This window comes from Scyliorhinus torazame, chromosome 2 (assembly GCF_047496885.1).
Source record: "Scyliorhinus torazame isolate Kashiwa2021f chromosome 2, sScyTor2.1, whole genome shotgun sequence".
NCBI classification, from domain to species: Eukaryota; Metazoa; Chordata; class Chondrichthyes; order Carcharhiniformes; family Scyliorhinidae; genus Scyliorhinus; species Scyliorhinus torazame.
This window is the reverse complement of record NC_092708.1, coordinates 348,495,242-348,522,597: the sequence shown is the minus strand read 5'-3', so window position 1 is coordinate 348,522,597 and position 27,356 is coordinate 348,495,242. Positions and strand designations below refer to the sequence as shown.

The 27,356-nt window shown below is 46.1% G+C and overlaps 1 protein-coding gene across 2 annotated transcripts in view; it reads right to left on the bottom strand.

Moving 5' to 3' along the window:
• Positions 1–27,356, bottom strand: part of mdga2a (MAM domain containing glycosylphosphatidylinositol anchor 2a) — a 1,293,828-nt gene that overhangs the window by 730,028 nt on the left and 536,444 nt on the right. For both annotated transcript variants that reach the window (XM_072491028.1, XM_072491020.1), the window contains exons 4-5: positions 11,519–11,715; positions 1,242–1,374 (exon numbers count right to left, since the gene is read on the bottom strand). In XM_072491028.1, coding sequence (XP_072347129.1) covers positions 1,242–1,374; positions 11,519–11,715 — 330 coding nt within the window. The remainder of the gene's footprint in view (positions 1–1,241; positions 1,375–11,518; positions 11,716–27,356) is intronic.

Genomic DNA, 27,356 nt, shown 5'->3' with positions numbered 1-27,356 from the left:
GGGTAGCGGACATCGTGCCGTTTGCGGAGAATCCCGCCCCTGATTCTGAAGTTAATAAATATGCAGTAGCAAGTCAACTCAGCCTATAAGGCCAGCTTACACTCACCACATATATCAGATGCACAAAATCTTCTCCAAAACAGCACATGTATAGCCACATCCATTATAGGGACAGCATGGTAGTATAGTGGTTAGCATGGTTGCTTCCCAGGACCAGGAATCCAGGTTTGATTCCTGGCTGGGATCACTGAATGTGCGGAGTCTGCACCTTCTCCCCATGTCTGCGAGGGTTTCCTCCGCGTGCTCCGGTTTCTTCCCACAAGTCCCGAAAGACGTGCTGTTAGGTGAATTGGACATTCTGAATTTTCCCTCAGAGTACCCGCACAGGCGCTGGAGTGTGGCGACTAGGGGATTTTCACAGTAGCTTCATTGCAGTGTTGATGTAAGCCTACTTGTGACACTAATAAAGATGATCATGATTATGACATTAACTCCTAGTCTAACAACCGCACAACATAGAAAAATTCTCATTCTTGGTTTCAAATCACTATCTGGCGGCTCTACCTCTCTCTATATCTTCTAGCCTGACAATCCTTTGCGATCTCTGCACTCCTCCACTCTTCTACATCCTTGTTTTAAGTCTTCCACAAATTGAGGCCATGCTTCCAGCTGTCGAGATCCAATGCCCAGAATTATTTCCCGAAACCCCTCTGCATCTAACCCTCTCTGTCATCTCGTAAGATTCTCCTAAAAATGTAGCCTCTCAATCAAGTTCTTGGGCAGCTGTCCGAATATCTCTTTAGTTGGTTTGGTGTCAGATTTTGCCGGTGTTAAAATTTACCGTGTTCAAGGCACTATCTAAATGCAAGCCATCGTTGTTGTTTTCTGCAGCTGTGCGTGCACTGTGACGGTGCTTAGCGATTCAGAGGTGCACAGAGAGCCCAACTCATGTGTCTGAAGCAGCATTAAATGAAACAACTGGCTTCCTTGTGCAACCAGGTACATAGGGGCATTACTTTGACAGGCATCTCTGTTCCCAACCATTTGAGTCGATTTGGATCATTCCTTCCTCCCAGCAGCCCATCACTTTGAGCATGGGTGGTCTTGCACACTGGGGGCTTGGTCAGAGTGCAATAAATTTTTAAAAAGCACTCAGTGGATGCAGGTCGAATGTTAAGAGAGGACAAGATGCCTGGACAGGCATCATCTATCTCCACGGCTGTATTTAAAGTGAGACCTACCTGTTGCATTACTGAGCTTGAATGAAACCATCTTGTCGGGGATATTGCAAACATTTCTGACTGATGCAATGCAACTATAATTCGCATAATCCTTAGGGCGAAGATTCTTCAACTTCAGTATTTTTATTTCACCCTGTTTGGAAAATAAAAATTGATTAAAAAATTCACCCTTTGAAATCAAAAGCTGAAGGAATAATGCTCCTTGTGCAAAAGTACCACAAAGATCAGTCATACACGAAACATCAGTAATACTTCCAATTAAATAACCAAAACTTTGGAATGACGTATATTTATTTCACAAGGTGATGTAACAATGTCAGGCATGATATCCAACTAAAAATAAAACGATACCAAACAGGTCTAATTTCAAGTCATAAAGGAAACTTGGCATGGTCAAAATGTGATACATTTACATTTACAGCATACCCTTCAATTAATTAGATTTTAGTTTTGAAACGAGATGTGATCCATAGTTCAGGTTGTGGCGCTCAATCTGATCTCTTTTTAGGCATGACTGTTAAGTCAAGTAGTCGAAGGAAACTAAGGGTCGCCTGGGACCCTCGTGCATTAGACCTTCAATCTCATCTTTGAATCACTCACTTATTCCTCAATTATTCTTACAGTGCAAACGTTGCCTGATCACAACTGGTATGCAGGATGATCAGCTACTAATTTTGTCCAGTTAAATGTTTTGCTTTTACTTTAACCGTGAATTTCCCTACCGTCGGAAGTGTGGGATAGAAGTGCGAATTTAAGTTTCTGCGCAACTTTGTGGGGCAGGTGGCAATATCTGGATTCTCTGGTCCACCAGCCGCTTGTTCCTCGGCGGCGTGCCCTCGTCGGCAGTGGGATTCTCTGTTCCCGCCACTTGCTAATGGGATTTTCCATTGTGGCCACTCCACGCCTGAGGAAACCCGTGGACATGCATGCGCTGCCGGTGCAACGGAGAATTCCGCCGGTGGAGAATCCCGCCCCAGTTCTTTCTTCGTTCCTCTTTAAATGTTTATCCCCATGATGTAAAGAGAAAACTCGACCACTACTAGGTCCTCGATATCTGACCACTACTGGATATTGAACATATTGGCGAGCGGCAGAAATATGACGCACCCCACAAAGTGTTTTTGTAGTTCAAGAACAAACTGCAACTTATTTTTTGTATATCGCATTCCGCTCTCAGGTATACATAACTCTCCAAGAAATTAAGTGCCAGTTTTCCCCAATGTGTACACGTTCCTGAATCAGCACTCAAAATACTTCATCCTAGAACGTCCAGGTTAGTAGCATAGAATGACAAAAAATATATTGGAAAAGTTACCGCTTTTCCAAATATACTCAAACTGAAATTGGTTGCCAAGCATTATTTCAACTGGAAAATATGCGGAACAGCAGTTCTAGTTTGAACTAAAATTACACTGAGCTAATAAGGGCAAGAAGATGCCTGGATTAAAGTAAATAGATCTGCAGTTGCTACCTGTTTTGAACAGGAAAGCATGTGCCAGATAATGATCTCAGTCTAATTGAAGTACAGGATTAGTTAGCGTCATGCCTGCAGTCTTTACTGATATGAAAACAGAAATTACTAGAAATAGTCAACAGGTCAGTACAAAGAGAGGAAGATAGCGTTAACATTTGAGGTCATTGTCCTTTTGACAACTAATCAACCTAAAATGTTTATCCTATGTTTCTCTCTCCACCGAGACCACCTAACGTGCTGAGTGACAATTCTGCTTTAATTCTTGGCTTTCCCGCATCTGCGGTGTTTTACTGCTATTCCTGCCTTCAAGTTCGTTTCCACAATCCATGATTAATCTGGCTGAGTCAGGTGTATCCAGAAATATCACAATTATGGTCAGGATTTGAACGTAATTGTGATATTCCTCAGCCCTCCTGCTTTTGATTTGAAAACGTTAGAATACGTGGCACAGAGGCGTCATTGGAATATTGTTAGATTTCTGAGCATGTTTTCTGTTCTGGGAACTGTGCAGCACAAAAGCTCTGCTGCTGGCAGTCCGGGTTAGCGTGAATGTTAGGCGATATCGGCGAGCATCGCAATTCCTGGGCCGCAATGTCAGAGAGGGGCTGCCGGACGCCTGCTGTCTTATGAATATCAGCAACCCAGCAGCATTCAGGAAATTGGGCTGAAGGGAAAATAGGAGTGGCATGGGCACATATTTTATTTATGCAGCGCAGAGTAAGCATTCCTGCCTGGCTTCCTTTGGGACCTCAGTCCTGCCAGTTCACCATGCAAATTGCCTCTGTACCCGATCAGAGTAATATATTCAGAGGGTGTCCATAGGAAAACATGGCAGGATCTGTATCTGAATGCTGGAAAATGTACTGGGCAATTTCTGCCATCGTGTCTGCTGCAGTAAAAACGTTAAATTGGAATTTCATTTTTACTTTTTTGATATCTCTGAGTTCATGAAGTAAACCAATGACGGATCTACCCGAGCTCCTCAGCAGGTGAACAATTTCAAAATAAATCACAGCAGGAATAGTGGAGCACTGGTTCCTCTGTTCAGTGGGCCTGGTGTGGAGCTTAAAGGAGGACCTGCAGCTGGTGGTGTTCCTATGTGTCTTATGCCCTCGCTCTGTTCAGTGTAGAGGCTGAGGGCTCGGAATGTGCTGCAGAAGGAATGTTGCTGCGTTGAAGAGTACATCTTGTGGATGGAACACATGGCCGTCACTGTGCACTGTTGGAGGAGGGAATAAGACCATAAGAATTAGGAGCGGAAGTAAGGCCATTCGGTCCGTCGAGTCCACTTCACCATTCAATCATGGCTGAATGAATAGTTAAGGTGGATGGGCTGCTAATCAAGCGGGCAGCCTTGTCCTGATTGTGGCCAGCTTCTTCAGTGTTGTTGGAGACACACTCAGCAGGCAAGTGCTGAGTAGCCCATAAAGCAAGAAGCTGGAAGCATGAGAGCAGACATTTTTAATGCACTTATCAATAAAACTGTAAAATCCAGTGTGTCATCTCTGCGTATCTCCAAGGTATTAAGACATATCAAGGATGACTCTAACTCGAAGCATTAAATAGATGTTTCCCTGCCTCCCATTGAGCTCAACATTTTGGACAGTCACTCTTCTCCCACCCCTGAAATTCAGCTTTTTTCAATGGTTGAAGGCTGAATGAAGGCTGGAGTCAGTGGCCCTGGCAGAATTCAAACTGAACAGGTAACACTGAGTACCAAATGAACAACAGGAATAGGAGCAGCAGTAAACCATTTGGCCCCTCAAGCCTGCTCTCTCATTCAATAAGATTATGGTTGATTGTGGCCTTACTCCACTTGTTTGCCTGCCCACCCCACCCCATAACCCTGACTATCTTTTGGACCAAAGGTCTCTGTAACTCAGCTCAGATATATTCAGTGACCAAGAATTACAAAGATTCACAACGCCCAAGAAAATAAATTCATCCTCACCTTCATTTTAAATGGGAGACACCTCCCAATAGGGACTAGTAATTCAGAGACCATAGGGTAATGTTCTGGGGATCCAGGTTTGAATCCCACCCTGGCAGTTGGTGAAATTTGAATTCAATAAATATCTGGAATTAAAAGTCTAATGGTGACCATGAAATCATTGTTGATTATCATAAAAACCCGTCTGGTTCACTAATATCCTTTCGGGAAGGAAATCTGCCATCCTTACCTGGTCTGGCCTACATGTGACTCCAGACCCACAGCAATGTGGTTGACTCTTAAAATACCCTCTGAAATGGCCTAGCAACCCATTCAGTTCAATTAGGGATGGGCAATGAATGCTGTTCTAGTCAGCAACGTCCACATCCCTGGAATAAAAATAAAATTGAAACTGTGCCATCTAGTTAGAACCATTGAACGATAGAAATGATGCAGCATAGAAGGAGGTCATTCGGCCCATCTTGTCTATGCTGACCCAAAGACACCCTTTCTAATCCCAACTTCCTGCACACAGCCCAGAGCCTTGCAGCTTACAGCACTTAAGGTGCAGAACCAGGTACTTTTTGAAAGAGCTTCAGGTCTCTGCCCCCATCACCAACAAAGGCAGCGAATTCCACACACCCACTGGGCAAAAAGGTTTTGCCTCATGTTCCTCTAAATGTTCTGCCACTTGGCTTGAATCTATGATCACTGGTTTTTGAACTCTCTGCCAAGGGAAAGAAGTTCCTCCTGTCTACTCTATCTCTAACCCTCACAATTTTGTATACTTCAATCATGTCAACTATCAACCTTTTCTGTTTGAAAGGAAAACAACCCAACCGCTCTAATCTCCCCTCATAGCTACAATTCGCCAGCCCTGGCAGCATTCTAGTAAACCTCCTCTGCACTCTCTCCACAGCAATTACATCCTTCCTGTAATATGGTGACAGAACTGTGCACAATATTCCATTTGTGGCCCGACCAGTGATTTATGCAGTTCCATCATTATATCCCTACTTTTATATTTTGTATCTCTGTCAATAAAGGAGAGCATTCCATATGCCTTTTTTACAACCTTGTCTACCCATACTGCTATCTTTAGGGACCTGTATATTTGCATGCCAATATCTCTCACTTCATCTACCCCTTTCAATATCTTCCTGTGTATTGTGCATTCTCTTTTACTGTTTGACCTCCCTAAATGCATTACCTCACACTTATCAAAGTTGAACTCTATCTGACACTTTCCTGCCCACTCCACCAACCAATCTATATCATTTTGGAGCTTACAGCGATCCTCTGCACTATCTACAACATGGCCAATTTTTTGTCTGCAAATTTCCCAATTGTGCCCCCCACGATTCTAGATTCCCAATGACGGGAAACATCCTTTCAATATCTACCCTGCCAAATCCCTTCAGAATCTTATATTTCAGAAAGATCATGTCTCATCCTTCAACCCAGGGATCAACAGGGTGAACCTTCTCTGAACTGCCTCCAAAGTGAGTATAACCCTCCTTAAACAAGTAGTCCAAAACTAGACACAGTACTCTAGGTGTAGTCTCACAAATGCCCTGGACAATTTTGCAAAACTTCCCTACTTTTGTAATCCATCAACCTTGCAATTGAGACCAACATTCCATTTGCTTTCTTAATTACTCACAATAATTGCATGTTAACTGTTCGTAATTCATGTGTGCAGACACTGAGATCCTGCTAGACTGTAGCATTCTGTAGTCTTTCTCCATTTAAGTAATATTCTGCTTTCCCACTCTTCACACCATACATTATTCCATGTTACACTCCAGCTTCCAAATTTTTCCCCACTCATCGGGCACTTAACTGGCCAGCGGGGCTTTCGCAGGATTTCGAACCCCAGGGGCGGAAACTCCATCTCTGAGAGCTACTGGCTAATTATAGGCAGCCAGCTCTCCATTGGCCATCAGCATCACTGGGAGCTGTGGTTGCTGCAGATTTTCCTCGCGTTGGTTCTCTCACCACCTGCTGCCGGTACAGGCTGACAGATAGGTCAACAGTGAAACTACCGAGCCACACTTGGTGATGAATATTGACGTACCCCACCCTGAATACATTTTGTGCCATTGCTGCCTTCAGTGCTTCTTCCAAGTTGTGTTCAGTATGCAGAAGTACTGAATTATCTGTTGAACGGGGGGGGGGGGGGTGTCTCCGGCACCGGATATTCGGAGGGGGCAGGAATCGCGCCGCGCCGGTTGGCGCCCCCCCCCCCGCTCGATTCTCCGGCCCGGTTGGGCCGAAATCCCGCCACTAAAATGCCTGTCCCGCCAGCGTAAATTAAATCACCTACCTTACCGGCGGGACAAGGCGGCGCGGGTGGGCTCCGGGGTCCTGGGGCGGGGGGGGGGGGGGGGGGGGGAGCGCGGGTCGATCTGGCCCGGGGGGTGCCCCCACGGTGGCCTGGGCCGCGATCGGGGCCCACTGATCCGCGGGCAGGCCTGTGCCATGGGGGCACTCTTTCCCTTCTGCCTCCGCCACGGTCTCCACCATGGCGGAGGCTGAAGAGACTCCCTCCACTGCGCATGCGCGGGAATGCTGTCAGCGGCCGCTGACGCTCCCGCGCATGCGCCGCCCGGAGATGTCATTTCCGCGCCAGCTGGCGGGCCACCAAAGGCCTTTTCCGCCAGCTGGCGGGGCGGAAATTCGTCCGGCGCTGGCCTAGACCCTCAATGTTGGGGCTCGACCCCCAAAGATGCGGAGCATTCCGCACCTTTGGGGCGGCGCGATGCCCGTCTGATTTGTGCCGTTTTGGGCGCCACTCGGCGGACATCGCGCCGTTTCTGGAGAATTTTGCCCCTTGTGTCGGCCCGACTCAATAAGAATGACTGATTTTCTTGCCTGAACCAGATTATTTTTTAATGACAGCCTGAGTTTCATGGTCATTACAGAGACTATTCCAGTAACATTACCACTCGGCTAAATTTCTCATTCCTGATTTAAAAAAATAAATGATTAAAGAAAAAGATCTCCCCGCCGGGTCGGAGAATCGCCAGGAGCTGGCATGAATCCCGTTCCCGCCAGTTGCCGAATTCTCCGGCACCGGATATTCGGCGGGGGCAGGAATCGCGCCGCGCCAGTCGGCGGTACACCCCCCGGCGATTCTCCGGCCCGCGATGGGCCGAAGTCCTGCTGCTTTCATGCCTGTCCCGCCGGCGAGAATCAAACCACCTGTCTTACCGGCGGGACTAGGCGGTGCGGGCAAGCTCCGGGGTCCTGGGGGAGGGGGGGCGTGGAGCGATCTGGCCCCGGGGGGTGCCCCACGGTAGCCTGGCCCGCGATCGGGGCCCACCAATCCGCGGGCGGGCCTGTGCCGTGGGGGCACTCTTTTCCCTCCGCCTTGGCCACCGGCTCCGCGATGGCCAACGCGTAAGACACCCCCCCCCCTGCGCATGCGCGGACTTCCGCCGCCCGGTGAAGTCCTTTCGGCCCCGGCTAGCGTGGCGCCAAAGGCCTTCCACGCCAGCCGGTGGAGCGGAAACCACTCCGGCGGGGGCCTAACCCCTCACGGTGAGTGCTTGGCCCCTAAAGGTGCGGAGAAATCCGCACCTTTGGGGCGGCCCGATGCTGGGTGGCAGTGTGTGCTTTGAGGAGATTGCAAAAATGCTGCAGGGTGACTTGGAACAGGTTGGTTGAGTGGGCAAGTACTCGGCAAATACAATATAATGAGGGAAAATGTGAGGTTATCCAATTTGGTAGCAAAACCAGGAAGACAGATTATCGTCTGAATGGTGGCAGTTTAGGAAAAGGGGAAGTGCAACGAGTCCTCGGTGTCATGGTAGAACAGTCGCTGAAGGTTGGCATGCAGGTACAGCAGGCAGTGAGGAAAGCTAATGGCGTGCTGGCCTTCACAGCGAGAGGATTTGAGTATAGGAGTAGGGATGTCTTGCTGCAGTTATACAGGGCCTTGGTGAGGCCACACCTTGAGTAGTGTGTGCAGCTTTGGTCTCCTAGTTTGAGGAAGGACATTCTTGCTATTGAGGGTGTCCAGCGAAGGTTCACCAGACTAATTCCCGGGATGGCAGGACTGACATATGAAGAAAGGCTGGATCGATTGTGCTTGGACTCACTGGAGTTCAGAAGAATTTGAAAGGATCTCATTGAAACGTATAAAATCCTGATGAGACTGGACAGACTAGATGCGGGAAGAATGTTCCCGATGTTGGGGACGTCCAGATCTAGGGGGTCACAGCCTAAGAATAAGGGATAAGCCATTCAGGACTGAGATGAGGAAGAATGTCTTCTCTCAGAGTTGTGAACTTGTGGAATTCTCCACCACTGAAAGCTGTTGTGGCCAGTTCATTGGATATATTCAAGAGGGAGCTGGACGTGGCCCTTGTGGCTAAAGGGATCAAGGGATATGAAGAGAAAGCGTGAGTGGGATATTGAATTTGCATAATCAGCCATGATCATATTGAATTGTGGTGCAGGCTCGATGGGCCTAACGGCCTATTCCTGCAGCTATTTTCTATGTTTCTGTGTTTCTTTCATGACCTCAGGACATTGCACGCAATAAAGTACTTTTGAATCGTAGCCGCTGTTGCAATGTAGAAAATGGGGCTGCCAATTTATGCGCAGGAAACTACCACAAACAGAAATTGAATAATGAGCAGATAATTTGTTTTTGTGATGCTGATTGAGACAGAAATATTGACAAAGTCACCAGGGATAACTCCCCTAACTCTTTGAAATAGTGTCATGGCAGCTTTTACGTTTAACTGAGAGAGCAGATGGGTCCTCGGTTTTTAACATCTCATCTGACCATGCAGAATTCCATTGGTAATGCACTTGAGTTAATGTTAACCCAGACCATTTTGCTCAAATCTTTGAATGAGACATTAACCTACATCCTATGACTAAAGAGGTGAGAGCATTAGCGACTGAGCCATCGCCCCAGACATGCTTAAACCTCCTCTCCCAATATTTCAAGAACGTTAGAACTAAGAGTGCTGTTTCAAGAGGAACTTTTTAAAGTGGAGGAATGTGGCTCCAAAGTTTGTACCAGGGTTGATTCCAATTTTAAAAGACCTCAATGTTAGCACCACACAGTAAGAAATCAATTTTTACGGCAGCACGGTGGCGCAGTGGGTTAGCCCTGCAGCCTCACGGCGCTGAGGTCCCAGGTTCGATCCCGGCTCTGGGTCACTGTCCGTGTGGAGTTTGCACATTCTCTCCATGTCTGCGTGGGTTTTGCCCCCACAACCCAAAGATATGCAGAGTAGGTGGATTGGCCACACTAAATTGCCCTTTAATTGGAATAAATGAATTGGGTACTCTAAATTTATTTTAAAAAAAGAAATACATTTTTAGACTGAACAATTTAATATTTCATTCAAACAGAAAATCAAGCCCACAAGGCTTTGTAATCTCATATTTAATTAAGTCATCAGGCTAACGAGAGGAATTTCTCTCTGCATCAGCAAAGGTGGGCTCCAGGTAATTTTTCAGCTCAAAGCACTGAACTTTTAATATTAACAATTTGGCATCCATTTAATGTTAACTATCAGAACAACAGAAAATGTGCAATAATGTATTAATCCAATTTGCCGTATCATTGAATCGGTGGTAAATATTACTGCAAAGTCCGAACTGTAAATTTAATTTAGGAAACAATGTGACTTATGGGTGCAGATGTTTTTCTTAATTGGGAGTAGTGGTAGCACAAGGTGGAGAGATGTTCAAGGAATTTGGCTGTTGTTGCAGTTCTGGGTGAATTGCTACATTTTTTATTGAATTATCGTGGTGGGACCTCTCTTTGAATCAATAATAACTAAAATTCAAATGAGCAACCTGCAATGTGAAAGCAATGTTAGAAGCTTTAAAGCACCTCCCTTCAGCACATACCTTCACTATTAATTTCTTACAATCAATAGTACTTTACAACACATAATTTGTCATGCACTCTTTCATCCTATTTTTTTGAATGGACAAATTGGCATAACTAAGTGTCCAGTGTTTCTTTGTTTCAAAAAGCAACTTCAATAGCTAGTGGCAGTTGAACAGCCATTGGAAAAATCCTGTAGCCGTAACTATAGAGATACTGAGGGGAGCTGGTCTGTCTGTCCATGTTCATCTGCTGCAGGGCCATTAACACCATCTGAGGCATTTGTCAATGTATAATTAAGTGGTTAGACCACGGGTCAAAAAGGATGCGTTAATCTTGGATCACTTGAGCACACTGCTGTTGGAAAACAGATCTCCCTTATTAGTGGCACAGTGTGATCTTGTCATGAAGTTGGTGCCTCTGAAATAAATGGGGGTGGGGGAAGAAATCTGCAAATGGATGAAATGCATCCATCAGGAAAATTTACTATTAATCATCGTGCTGTAATGAAACCAATCACAAAGTGGAACAGACCATCCGCAGAAAATGCAAGGAGCATTTTTTTTAAAAAGCGAAAAAGAATTAATATTTCAAAATACTTAGTTTTCACCTGCCGTGACAAGCGATATCACAGGACTTCCATTGTGCAATTGTTTCCCTTGTAATATCAGTTTTATTAATTCAATTTAAATTAATTTTTTTAAATGTTGATTAATTAAATTTGGTTTATATTCGTTTGCATCAAAGGCAACAGGATGTCCATGTGCATGATACCATTTTGCAGCTGGACTAGAGGGAGACTGGCTGGATTATAAACAAGCGATTGTAGAGGAGCAGTACATTCAGATCACCCCCTCAGTCCATGACTGGAACATTAAAGCAGATTTAGAGGGCAGCTGAATGGAATGCGTATTCTACCAGGTCATCAATGGGGAAGTCATGTCTGCTGTATTACTAGAAGTAAAATGCAATTCAGATACTTTGCTCAGCCATAGACATAAAGTTTTATAATGTACCTGGGTAAAAAATGGCTCGTAGATCTCAACCCCCTTGTCTGATCCCTGGGATAGAATCTCTCTTCCTCGACGCCAACTGTATCGGACAGGGGGATTCGAATTGACTGAACACCTAAGGAATACAGTTCTTTCAAAGTAAAACTGCTCCTTTGCTTCACCTACACTATGATGTACCGTCAGTACCGGGTCATCCAAATCTGCAAAAGACAAAAAAAAAGGTTTCAATTGAGTTGCTTGACTTTTAATAGCAATCATTTCTAATATTACGATTCACCTGAGGAAGGAGCAGTGCTCCGAAAGCTAGTGATTCAAAACAAACCAGTTGGACTTTAACCTGCTGTTGTAAGACTTCTTACTGTGCTCACCCCAGTCCAACGCCGGCATCTCCACATCATTTCTAATATTGTTAGTGAAAGTTGAATCATAGTTGATGTACAGAAATTCCTGCCCAAGTTTCAGAAGCTCAGGATTCGAATCTGCTGCTGACAGATAGCGATGTGGGATTTTTTTTCTCCGATTGCTTTCTATGAAATTTGTGTTCTCGGTGAATAATATTAATGGCAGAAAACAAAACCTTGTCAGTTTGTTTAACATCCGGTGTCAACAACAAATGTTCCCAGAGAATGAACAGCCCCATCATCCCTGGAAAAACAAGTGTTACTGCCCCAACTTGAGACGCGCATTCACATCCACATCAGTGTGAGATTAGGTACTCTGCAGCCTGAGCGGTTGACCAATTTGGTGTTTCTCAGCATCCGAGTAGTGGCACATTTAGCCATGCAAGCATCAGGAAAGAGAGACTGCATCTCAGTGCGAGTGGCTGCACATATAACAGGAAAATGAAATGAAAATGAAAATCGCTTATTGTCACAAGTAGGCTTCAATGAAGTTACTGTGAAAAGCCCCTCGTCACCACATTCCGGCGCCTGTTCGGGGAGGCTGTTACGGGAATTGAACCATGCTGCTGGCCTGCCTTGGTCTGCTTTCAAAGCCAGCGATTTAGCCCTGTGCTAAACAGCACCTAGGAACGAGGAACAGGAACTAGAGTCGTGAACAATCTGAACCCTAATTAGCCCTATTTTAACTCAGAACAGGCTTTGCATGAATTAAAATCTCATCCAACAAAGAGGAGTTTTACCCAACCAGCCCCAACAATAACGTACGGGTCTGGGTGGAATGAGGAATGTAAAATATCTCAAATACGAACCTAACATGCCTCAAACCTGCCAGATTCTAACTGTAACAGAGGTGGGTGACCAAACTGTTTCTTTTTTGTTCCAGCTTTAAACTGTGCCTGGCTGGGTTTATTGGATCCCAGAAAATTCTGGCAATGAAAGGCAGAGTGAACTGTTTCACGGAACAAGCATATGATTTGCCAGCACTGCTTGTGGGCAAGGAAGAGGAATATTTTCCCATCAATCCACCAAGAAAATCTGCAAATGTTCACTGCAATCAAACCCCTGCCAATGATCCAACATTCTCCTGACAGACACTCATGGATCCCATCCTGCAACTATCACTTCATCCAGGGATCCCCATGATCTTTTCCATTCCTCCCTCAATCGCCAGCCACTGCCACAATTTTCTCCCTTTTCCCCTGATTCTCCCGGGTCCCTTCCATGATCTTTTCCACTCCTCCCCCACATTCTCCAGAACCTTCCATGATCTTCTCCCCTTTGCCTGTGATCTCTCCTATCTCCTTTATGATAACCCCATGATGCCTGATCTCTCCCTGCCTACACCAGCTCCACTCCCTACTATGTCTATTGCTGAAGGCCACCCTGCCCAATTGCCAACCAACCTCGAAATCTGGCTGACTGCAGCAAGTAAATAGATTCCAAAAATTCTAATCCTGTCTTGCTGTTAAATTAATTAGCATCTCAGGGAATCCCATTCTTACAGAGTTGTCCCGCTCCAGCCCCAACTCAGGGTTAGTCTTGAGGCCAATAAAAATGTGCAGTTCACAATTTTTATAACATCTGCGTCATACCCAGTGCAGGCATATCACCTTATGAACTTTCAGTCAACACTTTTAAAAATTAGGCGCAAACAAGCTGCTAAAACGGCTGCTGCATATCATGTGACTTTGGCATTTGGACGAGAGGCAACATCAAGTCTCCAGTAAATGCCTAATTAAAGATGGACAAAGGGGAGTGTATCTTACAGCCTTGTGTGGAATTTACACATCTCATTGTTTAAGGATGGGCCAAAACCTAAAGACAATGGAGTTTCCAGACAGCCTGTTTCTATGCACAGAACTTTATGCTCCCCCAAGGTGGGTACTTAGGCTGAGGGAATGTAAAACTGACTGGATGGTATTTTCTCCAGGAATCCACCTGCCCAAACCCAGACGCAATATCACATGTGGGCGGGCAGGGCCTTGGGTGGGAAAACCACCCATTCACTTATTAAAGGCCAGCTCCCACCCAGCCTCAATTTGTAGGCTGGCAGAAGGGCTGAGGGTAGGGTGGTGAAGTGACATTTACACTTTTCCCCATCTTGGGCAGGAAGTGGTAGAACACCTCACTGAAGGTCCTTCAGAGTTGCTGCACCCTCTCCTGGAATGTTGGAGCTCCGGGACCCCAACCATCCCCCATCCTACCCCGGCATAACACCCCCCAATGTCATGACCACCTCCCCCCCCTCCCAACTCCCCTCCCCCATGCCTATCCCGGGTGTTCCCTACCCTCCTTTCCCCGGGACCCACGGGACTCACCCTTTCAAAGGGATTTATCCCTGGGCAGAGCGGTGCAGTACCGCTTCTGGCCACTGCAGCCCTGTGCCTGGCAGGGTTGTAGACTTGTCAGCCAATCAGATTGATTGATAGCTCTCATGGGTGGGATTTCCTTCCAAGGGCAGACGGAAGCTCAAGTGAGTGCTAAATGGCAGTGGAAGATCGAGAGTTGGCGGCTATACATTAGGCGCTGACTCTGGGGGAGCCCTGGATAGAACCGATTGATCACCATCCTTAAAATCCTACCCCATGTTTCGTACTGGACAAAAGGAAAAATCAAAGCTCAATGGTCACTATCAACTTCCCATTGTATTACGATAGCCCCCATATAGACTTGACGAGTCTCAGACGTATCAGCCCAATAGTCTTGTGACCACCCTGTTCCCAGGACTGCATCTGTATTACCCCAGCATTCAGCAGATCCATCAGAATCATCGGTCACCAGCCAGTCACGTAGCCAAAGTGAGTAACCAGCTCCAGTATCAAAGCTCACCCAAGAAACAACCTCTTAGATATTCCCATCCAAGAAACTTTGCAACCTGCTGTGGCCCCTTCCATTGACAACACCCTCACTTAACTTGAGAGCACTGAATACATTCAAGAAAGCATAGAACTGCTATATGGGAGAACAGAAAACATAAACGAGAAACTGAATTAGCTGTAATTTGTAAAAGTGCATTTGCTTTTTCAACGTCCAATCTTTGTGTGTGTGTGCATGAGACTGTGGGTGGGAGTTACCGGCTGTTTACGCCGGTGGAAAATTCTGGTCCCATGCCGGCACACGGGTTTCCCGGTGACGAGGAGTGACAATGGCGGGACTGGCAGATCCCGCTGGCGGGCTGCCTCCCTCGCCAAAAAAGACGCGGCGGGATGGTCAGTCAATCCCGCCCTCAGTGTGTGGCATTGAATTAATTCAGGGTAAGTGTGTGAGAATAAATAGCCTTCATTATGTTTAAACTCACAAAAGTTGCTGCTCAATTAGTTAATTAGAACTCACAATTCAAGCAGAAGAAAAGATACACCTCTTTTCATGTAAAACATACTGATTATGTGGACATATGTCTAGAACACCAGGTTTTAACATGGTTATGAATAAAGTGGATCTCAACCAAATCGCTCACTAAGTGATTAGGAACTTAAATTATCTATTTCCAATTTTGTTCATAGAGTAGATTGAAGGAAGGAGTGTTAGATCTAAATCTCTCTGTTGCAAATAGGTTTTAAAATGAGTCATTACTAAAGTTCTCAATCGTGTCAGTTGAATGTTAAGTGCTTGAGATTGAAGTAACAGGGCAGAATAATTATTGAAGTACAAGCTGGTTGAGGGCATGAAAATATAACACATTGGGTCTTCTAATTCAAGGCTTCACTGAAGAGCACCTTCGCCATTGAGAATTAAATAATTAAGACGAGCGCTACCTGCGCCAGCCTTGTCTGAAATCACCATGTTTCAAAGTAATTAAAATGTATAGCTGATCAATGACTGCTAAAAGTTACACAAGGTCTCTTTAGTAGCCTCCAATTATTCAAGAGTAGACACAAATAGTAATTAAAGAGATCTGGCAAACAAATAACATTCAGCTAAAGTACTTAGTTCCTGGTCAATACCTGTATGCCAGTGTCATTTTAAGACCTTCCAGACTGACAGTTGATGGACAAACCTTGCAGCAGTAGAATACTTTGCACTTGCAATCGTGGTGTATTAATTAATGAATGTTCATCTCATTATGCAAAGAATCACAGACTTGAGTCAAATGATTGTTTGCCCTTAGATCCGATAGCTTATCATGAGAAACACTGTCATGAATTCAAGGATAAGGTGTTTAAGCGCTAATGCACCCTATTTTAGGACAACACCTCAGCTTGGGGGAAGGTGAAACTGATTGTGTGTTTCACTGAGTAAGGCAAACACATCCTCAACTGGAGGCAATCCTTATTGAACTAACTTTACTTACACCTCCCAACAGAGAGGGCAATGTAACAAATTGCTCAACTCTTGTAATAAACAACACTCCTTCCGCACTTAAATAAAACCTATAGGATGAAATGGAAAATGGTACGCGTACATCCTTTTCCAGTGTACAATATGACTAAATCAACAGCACTGCCTGAAATTTAACATATTGGATTGCATAATTGTTGCCAACATGATCGATCTGACCCGATCAGAGGGTGGGTGTGAGCGTGCTATCAGCAGAACGTCAGGAGTCAACTTTGGCATAAACCGAGAATTGCATTACTCACAGTGAGTTATCATCACTTTCCTGCCCTGTAGATTGACCCGCTGACAATGACCCTGAGGTGATGTTACACTGAATCTTGGAGGGTAGAACAGGGTAATCGGGGGGGTATGGGGAGGGGGAGGGGGTATGTGTGGAAGGGTCATGGAATGGGGGGTGGGAGGAAGGAGGGGATTGGGGGAAGGGGGATGGGGGAAGGAGGGATTGGAGGGGGAATTGGGAAAAAGAGAGATTGTGGGTCGGAGGGGAGATTGAGGGGAGGAGGGGTGGGGAGCAGGGATGACCTGATGGATAAAGCCTCTTCTTCTGAGTATAAGGCGAGGATAAGGGCTTCCCTGGCCCTCTGGACATGAACGACCCTTGCCGCTGCCTGTCCTCCATCCTCCAGCTCTTGCGGGTCCTCCCCTGGCTCGTCCTCCATCCTCTCCTGGTCCGTTTCTTCCTCCACCTCAGACAAGGCTGCAAGTCACCCCACTGCAGTGCCACGTTGTGGAGGACCATCACAAAGAGGGAGACCCTCTGGGGGGATGTATTTCAGTGCACCACCAGAGTGGTCCAGGCATTGGAACTGCATTTTGAACAGTCCAATGCACCACTCAATGACAGCACGGGTGGCAGCATGGGCCTCGTTATATCGGGTTTCTGCCTTGGTCTCCGTCCTCTGCACTGATGTCATCAACGGGTACCCCTTATCCCCCAAGAGCCAACCTATCATCCTGGGGTGGTCCTCAAAGGTGCCGAGGATTTTCAAGTGTCCCAGGATGTAACTGTCATGGACACTCCCTGGGAACCGTACACACACGTGCATGATCCGGAGGTGGTGGTCGCACATGAGTTGAACATTCAGGGAGTGGAACCCCTTCCTGTTAACAAAGGGCACTCCCTGATTCTCTGGTGCATGCAAGGCGGCATGTGTGCCCTCAATTACCCCCTGGACCTGGGGCATCCCGACGATGGTGGAGAATCCTGCAGCCTGGTCATCTTAGTGGGCCTGGTCCAGCTCAAAGTTGATATAGTCTGATGTCCAGGCATACAGGGTATCTGTGACTCACTGATGCCCTCGTGGGCGGTAGCTTGAGAAATGCCGCACAAGACCTCTCTTGAGCTGGAATGAACCGGTTGCAAAGACGTTCAGGGCTGCGGTGACCTTCACGGCCACCGAGAGTGGGTGTCCTCCTCCTACTACATGAGGTGCCATGTCTGCGAGGACATGACACAGGGGCCGCACTGTCTCTGCTGAAATGGAGTCTCCTGCGGTATATGCTGTCCATCATCTCCTCAAAAGACCAGCGATGCCCATACACTTTGGGGCGTACTGGATTTTTCTTTGGCCTGATGGGCAGTCGGGTCTTCAGGGTGTGCGACGGACCCTGCACATAGGATGCTGCCTCCAACCTGAGTCTGCACTGCTGTCATCTTCCTCGGTAACTGCCTGCCTCGGCTGCCACCAGCAGCGCCAGGGTAGCCTCTGCGGGACTAACATAACCAGCTCTATTGCTATATCTGTAAGGAATTGGAGAAGGAGAGAGACTGGTAATCAGTTAGGGCTTCCAACCAGGACCCTCAAACTTCCTCAAGCCTCCCCGAGCCCTATATGTCCTGCCTTCTCTCAGAGTGCCAACCACCGTGCCAGTTATGTTGGAAAACCTCACTCTGCACACTCACCCCCAGCCACATCAGGAGCCCCAGACCCCAGACCCCTGCTGGGAACATTAGTGAGACCGTGCTCAGGTGCCCTCCCCTGATCCACACACTTATCACACTGAGGATATCCCCAGTGCTGAGGTCCAGCTCCTGAGTGTTTGATTTTTGGCTGCTGCCTCTATGGTACTGATGTTTCTAGAATTCAGACACACTATTCAGGCTTCAAAGTTTGATTGAAATGCAATGCAATAATCATCCTCTGAGACATGGCTCATGTACCCACTAGAAGTCCCTTGAAAATATTTTATTGACAAAAACGGTCAACAGTAACAAAGATTTTAAAATCAACTACGTAACATTCCACATATCACACAAACCATTGAACAACAAGGAAACATTCCTATTCCATATTGGTACCAATATAATGCTATACCAGCTAATTTTTACAAAATAAACAAACACATGGTAAGGGCGGCATGGTAGCACAGTCGTTAGCACTGTTGCTTCACAGCTCCAGGGTCCCAGGTTCGATTCCCGGCTTGCGTCACTGTCCGTGCGGAGTCTGCACGTTCTCCCCGTATTTGCGTGGGTTTCCTTTGGGTGCTCCCGTTTCCTCCCACTGTCCAAAGATGTGAAGGTTAGGTTGATTGGCCATGCTAAATTGTCCTTAGTGTCAAAAAAAAGGTTAGGTGGGGTTACAGGGTTACAGGGATAGGGTGAAGGTGTGGGCTTAAGTAGGGAGTTCTTCCCAAGGGCAGGTGCTGACTCGATGGGCCGAATGGCCTCCTTCTGCACTGGAAATTCTATGATCTATGATCCCTCGCAGGGTCCTCAACAGAAATGGAGGATAAGTCAGAGAATCTGCTATCATGTCCAGAATTTTGTTATAGAAATGATCTGTCCACCAATGTTACTTGTTGGTTCCATTTTTCAGTGCCATTCTCCATCCAGGAGCCACAGATGTGAGGTCCTCCCACACCGTCCTCTGACATTCCCAATCTCACCAGAACCAAATCCTGGAATCTACATATTCCACTAGCACTCAAAGTGCAGTTGAACATCCTTAACATCCAGCGTGTTTGACCCGCGGTGACGTGTGAGTTACACGCAGCACTCACCACACCAGTAACAAAAGCATCAGCAATCTGCAAAAGTATTTCTTCAACAGCGTTAGCAGGTGGCTCATTTGAATCAATATCACGCAACAGGCCCGCAGCGTCTTTCTTGCTTCAAAGTGGATTGCCTTCTAGACTCGTCTGTCCCCCCCGGAGCCCGGTGTTCCACGCTCCAGGTATCTAAGAAAAAATTATGCTTCCTTCCGTCTACAGGAAAGGAAGGAAAGAGCAACAGCAGCTTCCAGGCATTTTCAGCCACATGAAACAGCAAGCAGAAAACACAACCTGCAACTGTGAAGTGCTCTCATAACTAACAAAGCCAATTCCTCATTAGCAAGAGTCTTCAGCTGTGAAGCTAGAGGCTGCTCACAGTCAAAGAGAGTTAACATGACCTTCAACAACGAACCAAGAGCAGGGTTGTGTCCTGGAAGTGCTTTGTAGAACAAACAGGCAGCATCTGTTCCCTCCATTATGGGTGTCCACAATATTTAAAGATTGCTCAAAGGCAAAACTGATTAGGGCCTGGCGCGTATCTCGATTTTCGTCTTTCCCACTATTTAATCGGCATGTCTAGATCCGCGCTGGGCTCAATGCCATGGTTGAATTGTGCCCGCTATATACCTTTGGATACCAAAAATAACTTCTTGTTCCTGCTTTCATGCAGACTATCCTGGCATGCCCTCGATGAAGTTCCTCTAACAATCTCTCTCTAAACTTTTGGGGAAATAATAACTCTGCAACACCAGAGGAGACAACCTTTATCTACACTCAGTTCATTCCTGCATGTGATGCACTCCTGCAATATCTCATCATAACACTTTTTAGGTCAGGTATTCATGATACAATTGAGCACTTTACTGAGCAGCACATCCTTTTGGGTTTCTGCGCTAATTTCTCTGGCAGACACTGACATGTCATTTATATAAACATGGTCGTGATTCTCTGAAATGGAGACAGAGTGTTCGCGCCGTCGTGAACGCCGTCGAGGTTCACGACGGCGCGAAACGGCCCCTAACCCGACCGATTCAGGGTCCAAAAATGGGCTAGGAGCGGCGCCGCGTGCCAGGTCTTGGCGCCGCTTAAAGGCGGCGTCGCATACATGACGCGGCCGGCGCCGCATAACTGCCGTTACCCGCGCGTGCGTGGTTGCCGTCCTCCCCGAGTCCGCCCCGCAAGAAGATGTCCGACGGGGCTGCGGAGGAAAGGAGGTTCTCCTTCAGAGAGGACGGCCCGACGATCGGTGGGCACCGACCGCGGGCCAGACCCCATTTGAGGCCCCCCCCCCCCGGTGCAGGATCCCCCCTTGCTCCCCCGCAGGACGCCCCCCCCCCCCAGAGTTCCTGCGCTGTTCCCGCCGGCAGCGACCAGGTTTGGACGGCGCCGGGGGGAACCCGCTGTTTTGGGCAGGCTGCTCGGCCCATCCGGCACTGAGAATCGCGGGGGTACTGGCCAAAGTGGGCGATTATTTTACAGGCCGGGTCCGCGAGCAGCCGGTGCCATCTTCTTCCGTCTCTACTGCCGAACCAGTCTGCTGTGACACCTCCAGTCTCTCTTGATGCCCGCGCGTGTCTTTGGACTCCGAAATGGAGACGAAGATGCTCACTCAGCCGCCTCCCGACGATCTTCCGCCATGATGTTCCTGCTGCAGATGGCGTATGGCATTGACTGGCGTGGTATATGCTGACTGATCCTGCACGTCAGCTCCATGAAGACTTGTCGCCGCCTGCTCCTCCTTCTCTGCCTTATCGCTAGTTGAGGGGGTCTTCGGACTTTGTGGAGGGGTGGGGAGGAATGTAATATCCCGCATGGAACCTATGGGGGGGAATGATTGTCTTCCCCGTGCTCCTCATGGAGTACCAGCGCCCATTCTAAGGACAGGGTATCTCGTTAATCAAAGGTTGGCCAGTAAGGCAGTGTTTTTCAAACTTTTGTGCCGGGGACCCATTTTAACCATCCGGCTATCCTTCAGGACCCACGCCGGCTTACCTTCGCGACCCATCATTTTTGCTTACCTTTAATGTGACAGATCAGCCTGCTTGGTTCTCATGATCTCACTTGCTTTGTTACATTTCCACTAAGGACTTCAGCTGATTATCATAGATTATCATAGAATTTACAGTGCAGAAGGAGGCCATTCGGCCCATCGAGTCTGCACCGGCTCTTGGAAAGAGCACCCTACCCAAGGTCAACACCTCCACCCTATCCCCATAACCCAGTAACCCCATCCAACACTAAGGGCAATTTTGGACACTAAGGGGGGGGGTAGGCAGAGCATTGGAAACGGTGGTGATCCCTTTTTCCTCGCTACCGCTGGATTCTCTACCTCATAGGGAACTCCACTACCGGTGGCGCAAGGCGGAGAATTCCGCCACAACTAAACAAAAATTAGAACTAGACTGCTGTTGACTCACTGAAGTTCACAAGATCAAATCTCATCCTAACAAAGCTCATTTGTATCCTTCATTCTTTGAATATGGTTTGCTTTGGGCCATCAATACAGTTGTAAAACTGTAGATAAAACAGTCACATTAAAGCCATTTAGAGTCTACTAAATGTAATCCAAAGCTCATTCCAGTTCAAGTTACAGGACTAAAGATTCATTGTTCCATTGAAGAGCTCCTCGAGATGTACACAAAGGAATATTCTGTGCTCATTACATTTCTCAGAGCAAATCTGTGAATGGAATATTTTAATTATGAAATTTGTGGTTAGACTGAATGAAGTAATGACTTAGAAATAAAATTGATGGTTGCCTTTTCATTGTGGCTTCTGCGGAATAGAAATGTCACCATGTATGAAGCTGAACCACATTTCATTCTCAAAGCACACATTATCCTTATCTGAAACAGTTGTCTTCAATTGCTCCATTAGTCCCTGATGAATACATTTATTTTTAGGCTCCCAGCTCTTATGCATTGGATAGTCAAGAGGTAGGTAAATGAGCCAGTCATTAGCTTGTGCCAGAACTGATCCCTAATCATTCGTTTTGGTTGTATGCAAGATTGAAGAGACAGTGATCTGTTTGGCATCTTCCTTAATTGTATTGTGGCGATCTATGTACACAAACCAACGTGGCAAGCCAAGATGTCTAATTTAAGAGGTTGCTTATTGTCTTTGCTCACCATGAAAATCCCAAAGAGCAATAACTGCCCTGTAGTTGCAGAAGAATGTTTCGACGCAGACATTTAGTCCAAAGATGTGCAGGTTAGGTGGACTGGCCTTGCTAAATTGTCCCTAGATGTCCAAAGGTTGAGTGTTCGTGGTCTTAGCCAGGATAGTGGAGGAGGAGGTGGACCCGGACCCTTTGGTGGCGATATTTGGGGTTTCAGAGGAGCCGGAGTTCATGGAGAGGAGGATGGCCGATGTCGTGGCCTTCGTCTCCCTGATTGCACGGCGACAAATTTTGCTGGAGTGACGGTCGGCATCGCTACTGGGGGTAGCAGCATGGTTGGGTGACCTGTTCGGCTTCCTGCGGTTATAGAAGATAAAGTATGAGTTAAGGGGCTCTGTCGTCTTTGGTGGGGTTTGAACAAAGGTGGGGGATGTTTGTGACCATGTTTGAAGGGCTGTTCGGCAGGGGGGCGGGGGGGGGGGGGGGGGGGGGGGGAGGGTGAAAAAGGGGAAATAATAATAATCACTTATTGTCACAAGTAGGCTTCAATTAAGTTACTGTGAAAAGCCCCTGGTCACCACATTCCAGCGCCTGTTCGCGGAAGCCGGTGCAGGAATTGAACCCGCGTTGCTGGCCTTGTTCTGTCTTACAAGCCAGCTGTTAAGCCCACTGTGCTAAACCAGCCCCTGATTTACAGTCTGTATAGTTGATTGTTGGGAAGTATGTTTCCCTAACCTTTGGACACTTTTTGGTGTAACCTGTTTTGATACATGCTTGTAATAAAATACATTTTTTTAATAAGTGTTCAAAGGTAGGCAGGGTAATGGAAATAGGGCAGGGGATTGGGCCAAGGTAGAGGGGCTATTTTGGAGGGCCGGTGCAGACTCGATGGGCGGAATGGCCTCATTCTTCACTGCCGAGATTCTATGATTCCATGAACTGGTCGTCAATGTTAATCTGAAACAGTGTAAAAAAACACTGGCAATCCTCATCATTCTATTGGAGGATGGAGTCTTATTTCCCCACCACACTGTATTGCAATAAAAGTGAAACAGCAAATACTAGAAATTCGAAATAATTGAGAAAATATTGGAAACGTACAGCACAATTAACATCTGCGGAGTGAAAAGAAGAATTCAATTTCACGTCATGTTCTCATTCAAACTGAAAGATACAATTCTGATAAACGGGTCTTTGAGATTCAGTCACAAACTGATCTGCTGCGTTGTTCAGCTTCTGCTGCTGTTCAGGCAGGGGAAATTTAGAATGAAATCCAGAATTGCTTCCCAATGGAAAAAAGACCAGGAACTCATCACCAGACCATTGAGAGAAAGGTGAGGTGGGGTAGGGTTATGAAGCAAAGGGGGGTAAATGGTTTATATCTACACCACCATACTCTAACTCACACATTCCTCTGGAGTTCCAGAATCCTCAGTATAAAACTAGTTTATCATTTTTTTGAAAATGAATGAATAAACTCACAATAGTTTTAATAACAACATCTCATAAAATGTTCCAAAAGGATGGAAGGTAAGATGAGTTTGTATATCGAAAATCTGTAGGAATTTCAGGTTGAAATGCATTTCCTTTTTTACAGAAAGTGGTCCTATTGGTTTTGTGGACCCACAACGGACTTCACGACGAGACCTTTATTTTTAATAAACTTCTGGCTTATCAGATTGTTTGCTTGATTAGCACTGAGATCATCTTGTTACAAGAAACAATTGTTTTTTATTTTTAACACTGCCTTATTTTCTTTCCCTTCTCGTTTTGAAAGCTCTTCTCATTAAACTAAGCTGTTCGGTGATTATATTCACTGCTTCACAAAATCACAGAATTGTTACGGAGCGGGTGGAGGACACTTGGCCTATTATGTCTGTACTGGGTCGCCAAATGAGCATTTTAACTTGGTGTCATTCCCCTGCCTCTTCCCCGTACCACTGTACGTTGTTTCCATTCAAATATTCATCCAATGCCCTCTTCAATGGCTTGATCGAACCTCCCTCTGCCTCACTTCCAGGCAGTGCCTCCCAGGCCCGAATCACTCATGTGAAAAAGTTTTCTCCCACATCACATTTGCTTCTGCTGCACATCACTTTAAATCTGTGCCCTCTCGTTCTTGATCCTTTACCCCCAAAACAGTTACCCCCAATCTACCCTGTCCAGCCCTCTAATGAATTTCAACACCTCTATCAAATCTTCTCTTAGCTTTCTTCTCTCCACTGAGAACCCTTCCAACCTCTGCAATATATCCTCATAACTGAAGTTTCTCACCCTTGGAACCATTCTTGTAAACCTCTTCTGATCTCTTTCAATGCATTCCCGTCCTTCCGATAGTATGGTGCCCAGAACTGTACACAATATTCCAGCTGAAGTACAGATTCAGCATAACCTCCTTACTCTTGTACTCTATGCCTCTATTACACACATTTATCCTTACTTACACACACGCTCATCCTCACTCACTCAAACATTCATCCTCTCACACACTCATCTCACACGCACTCAGCTCTGATTTTATTTACACTTAGTCCTTAAGAATACACAACCAATCAATAACATCTAAGTACACTCATCTACTGCTCATCTCACTACTGGTATAAACTGTAATCTAACCTTACTCACACTATCTGCTCTTATGACCTCCACCAACTATCTCCTACATGCACTCCTCCCCTAACTATCTCCTACATGCACGCCTCCCCTAAGGTCTAGCATCACTGCCTTATATACCGTTCAATTAAACAATGAATAATCTTTATTGTCACAAGTAGGCTTACATTAACACTGCAATGAAGTTACTGTGAAAAGCCTCCAGTCGCCACATTCCTGCGCCTGTTCGGGGACACAGAGGGAGAATGCAGAATGTCCAAATTACCTAACAGCATGTTTTTCGGGACTTGTGGGAGGAAACCGGAGCACCCGGAGGAAACCCATGCAGACACAGGGAGAACGTGCAGACTCCGCACAGCCAGTGACACTGACCCAGGCCGGGAATCGAACTTGGGGCCCTGGAGCAGGGAAGCAACAGTGCTAACCACTGTGCTACCTTGCTGTCAGTTGTCCCTGCAGCTCCCTCCAGTGGCTACTCTCGACACAACATTAACCCTTGTAATGCTGATAGTTATGATAACACCACAATCCTTACCAACCTTTTTAGAACAAGAGCATTATGTTTGTAATTCTCTAGTCTAGTGGGACCTCCCTGAGTCCAGGGAAGACTGAAGGATTATGGCCAGTGATATTGAAATTTCCAGTCTCACTTCCTGCAAAATCCTCGGATGCATCTGTTTGATTTGTTTGGTCATTCCAACAAAATGTTTTTTTATTAAATCATTCTTGGGATGTGAGCTGTCATCATACTGTTAGACAGGGAGTTACAGACTTAATTCAAGTGGCAGTGAAGGGACAACAATGTCTCTCTAAGTCAGGATGGTATGTGACTTGGAAGGGAACTTAAGAGAAGCTGGTTTTCCAGACAACCATTGCCTTTGTGTTTCTGATGCAATTCATGGGTTTCGGAGGTTGTGTCAAAAAAGTGGCAAAATGGCTAATTGTTGCGGTGCATTGTTTAGGTAGGATAAATTGCAGTCACTGTATGTCAATGTTTGAGCGCTTGGACCTTTGAACCAGTTGCTGAGGTATTCATCAAATCAAATGTTTTGTCTTTGATAGCGTTGAGCTTCTCAAGTGTTGTTGGATGTATGCCTTGTTGTAATATTAATTTAAGGGATTGCAGCATGACATCACTGGAAAGGAAGTATGTCATGCAACCCAGTTTTAGGTTTGCTTTCAGCAGAACGCACACAGTGAATGTTTTCAGTCTTTACATCCACGTTTCTCTGTTCCCACATGTCGAGTCGAAGTAAATGAACCCACGTGTTTAGGTCATCCGATGAGTGACTGGTGTTTTTATATAATTCTAAGGGCATAACATAGTGCCCCGCAGTGGTAAAACAGCTTGACAGCAAGATTAAATACAGCTTTGATATGGTGAACAGTCTTTTATCATGCTACATGGAATGAACCAACCCTTGATGATTTGGTCAGATTACTATGAGTTTGCAGTGTCTGTTGTGATTGTACAGAAAAGCTCTGCAGATACAGTGCCAGGGTAGTTATCAAATAAAAAGCTGGTAAGAAGACAGATCCCTGACGGTGAGTGTGCAGTGCATAGCCTGTCAGTTCCATAAGTGGGACAGCACATCGAGAGGACCAGTACCAGCTTAGCTCAGTCGGAAAAAGTAAGTGACCAGGTTATGGGTTGGATCGATTCTGAGTGAAGTAGAATCAAACAAAAAAAAAACTCAGAAGAATTAGGCCAGTGAAGGTCTCGATTGTAACAGACAGACATTCAGAAAAGCACACAAAAGAGGTTACAGCAACACTCATCCCAGATACAATAGGAGAAAGGAGGCCAAAGAGATATTGTCAAAATGTTCACAACATTCCCCACTTTGAATTGGGATGCAGCTGACCTACTCTCTGAATTCAGTATTTCAAAAGCCTACAGAGCTGTCTTCTTGATTCAGATGTCTCTGAACGAGACAAGCAAGCATAAAAATTAACCTAGTAATTGGGAATGAAGTTCGACACAGGCTGAATATGTTATGACCAACAGAAGAAAAGCGAAAGGATCCCCAAAAGGATTTGGACTAAATTGGAAGACCGGTTCAGAATCAGGTTAAACTTCCGTATTTATCGACATATGTTCATGTAATTTCAACAGCCCACAGAATCCATAGATCACCTCATCAGCAGATGCAGAGAAAGGGTATGCACTGTGATTTTTCAAACACAGAGCTAGCAGACAGAATTGTTGAGTTTGTGATTGCATCCACTCCCATGGAAGTGTTCCGGAAAGATCTGCTAGACAAGCCCAAAATGTATAGCAAAGAGATACTCAAGGATGGACATAAGTATCAACTGATCCTCGCAAGTCGACAATGTTTACAGGTCCCAAGCACAATCCTAATTGTTGACACAGCTACTA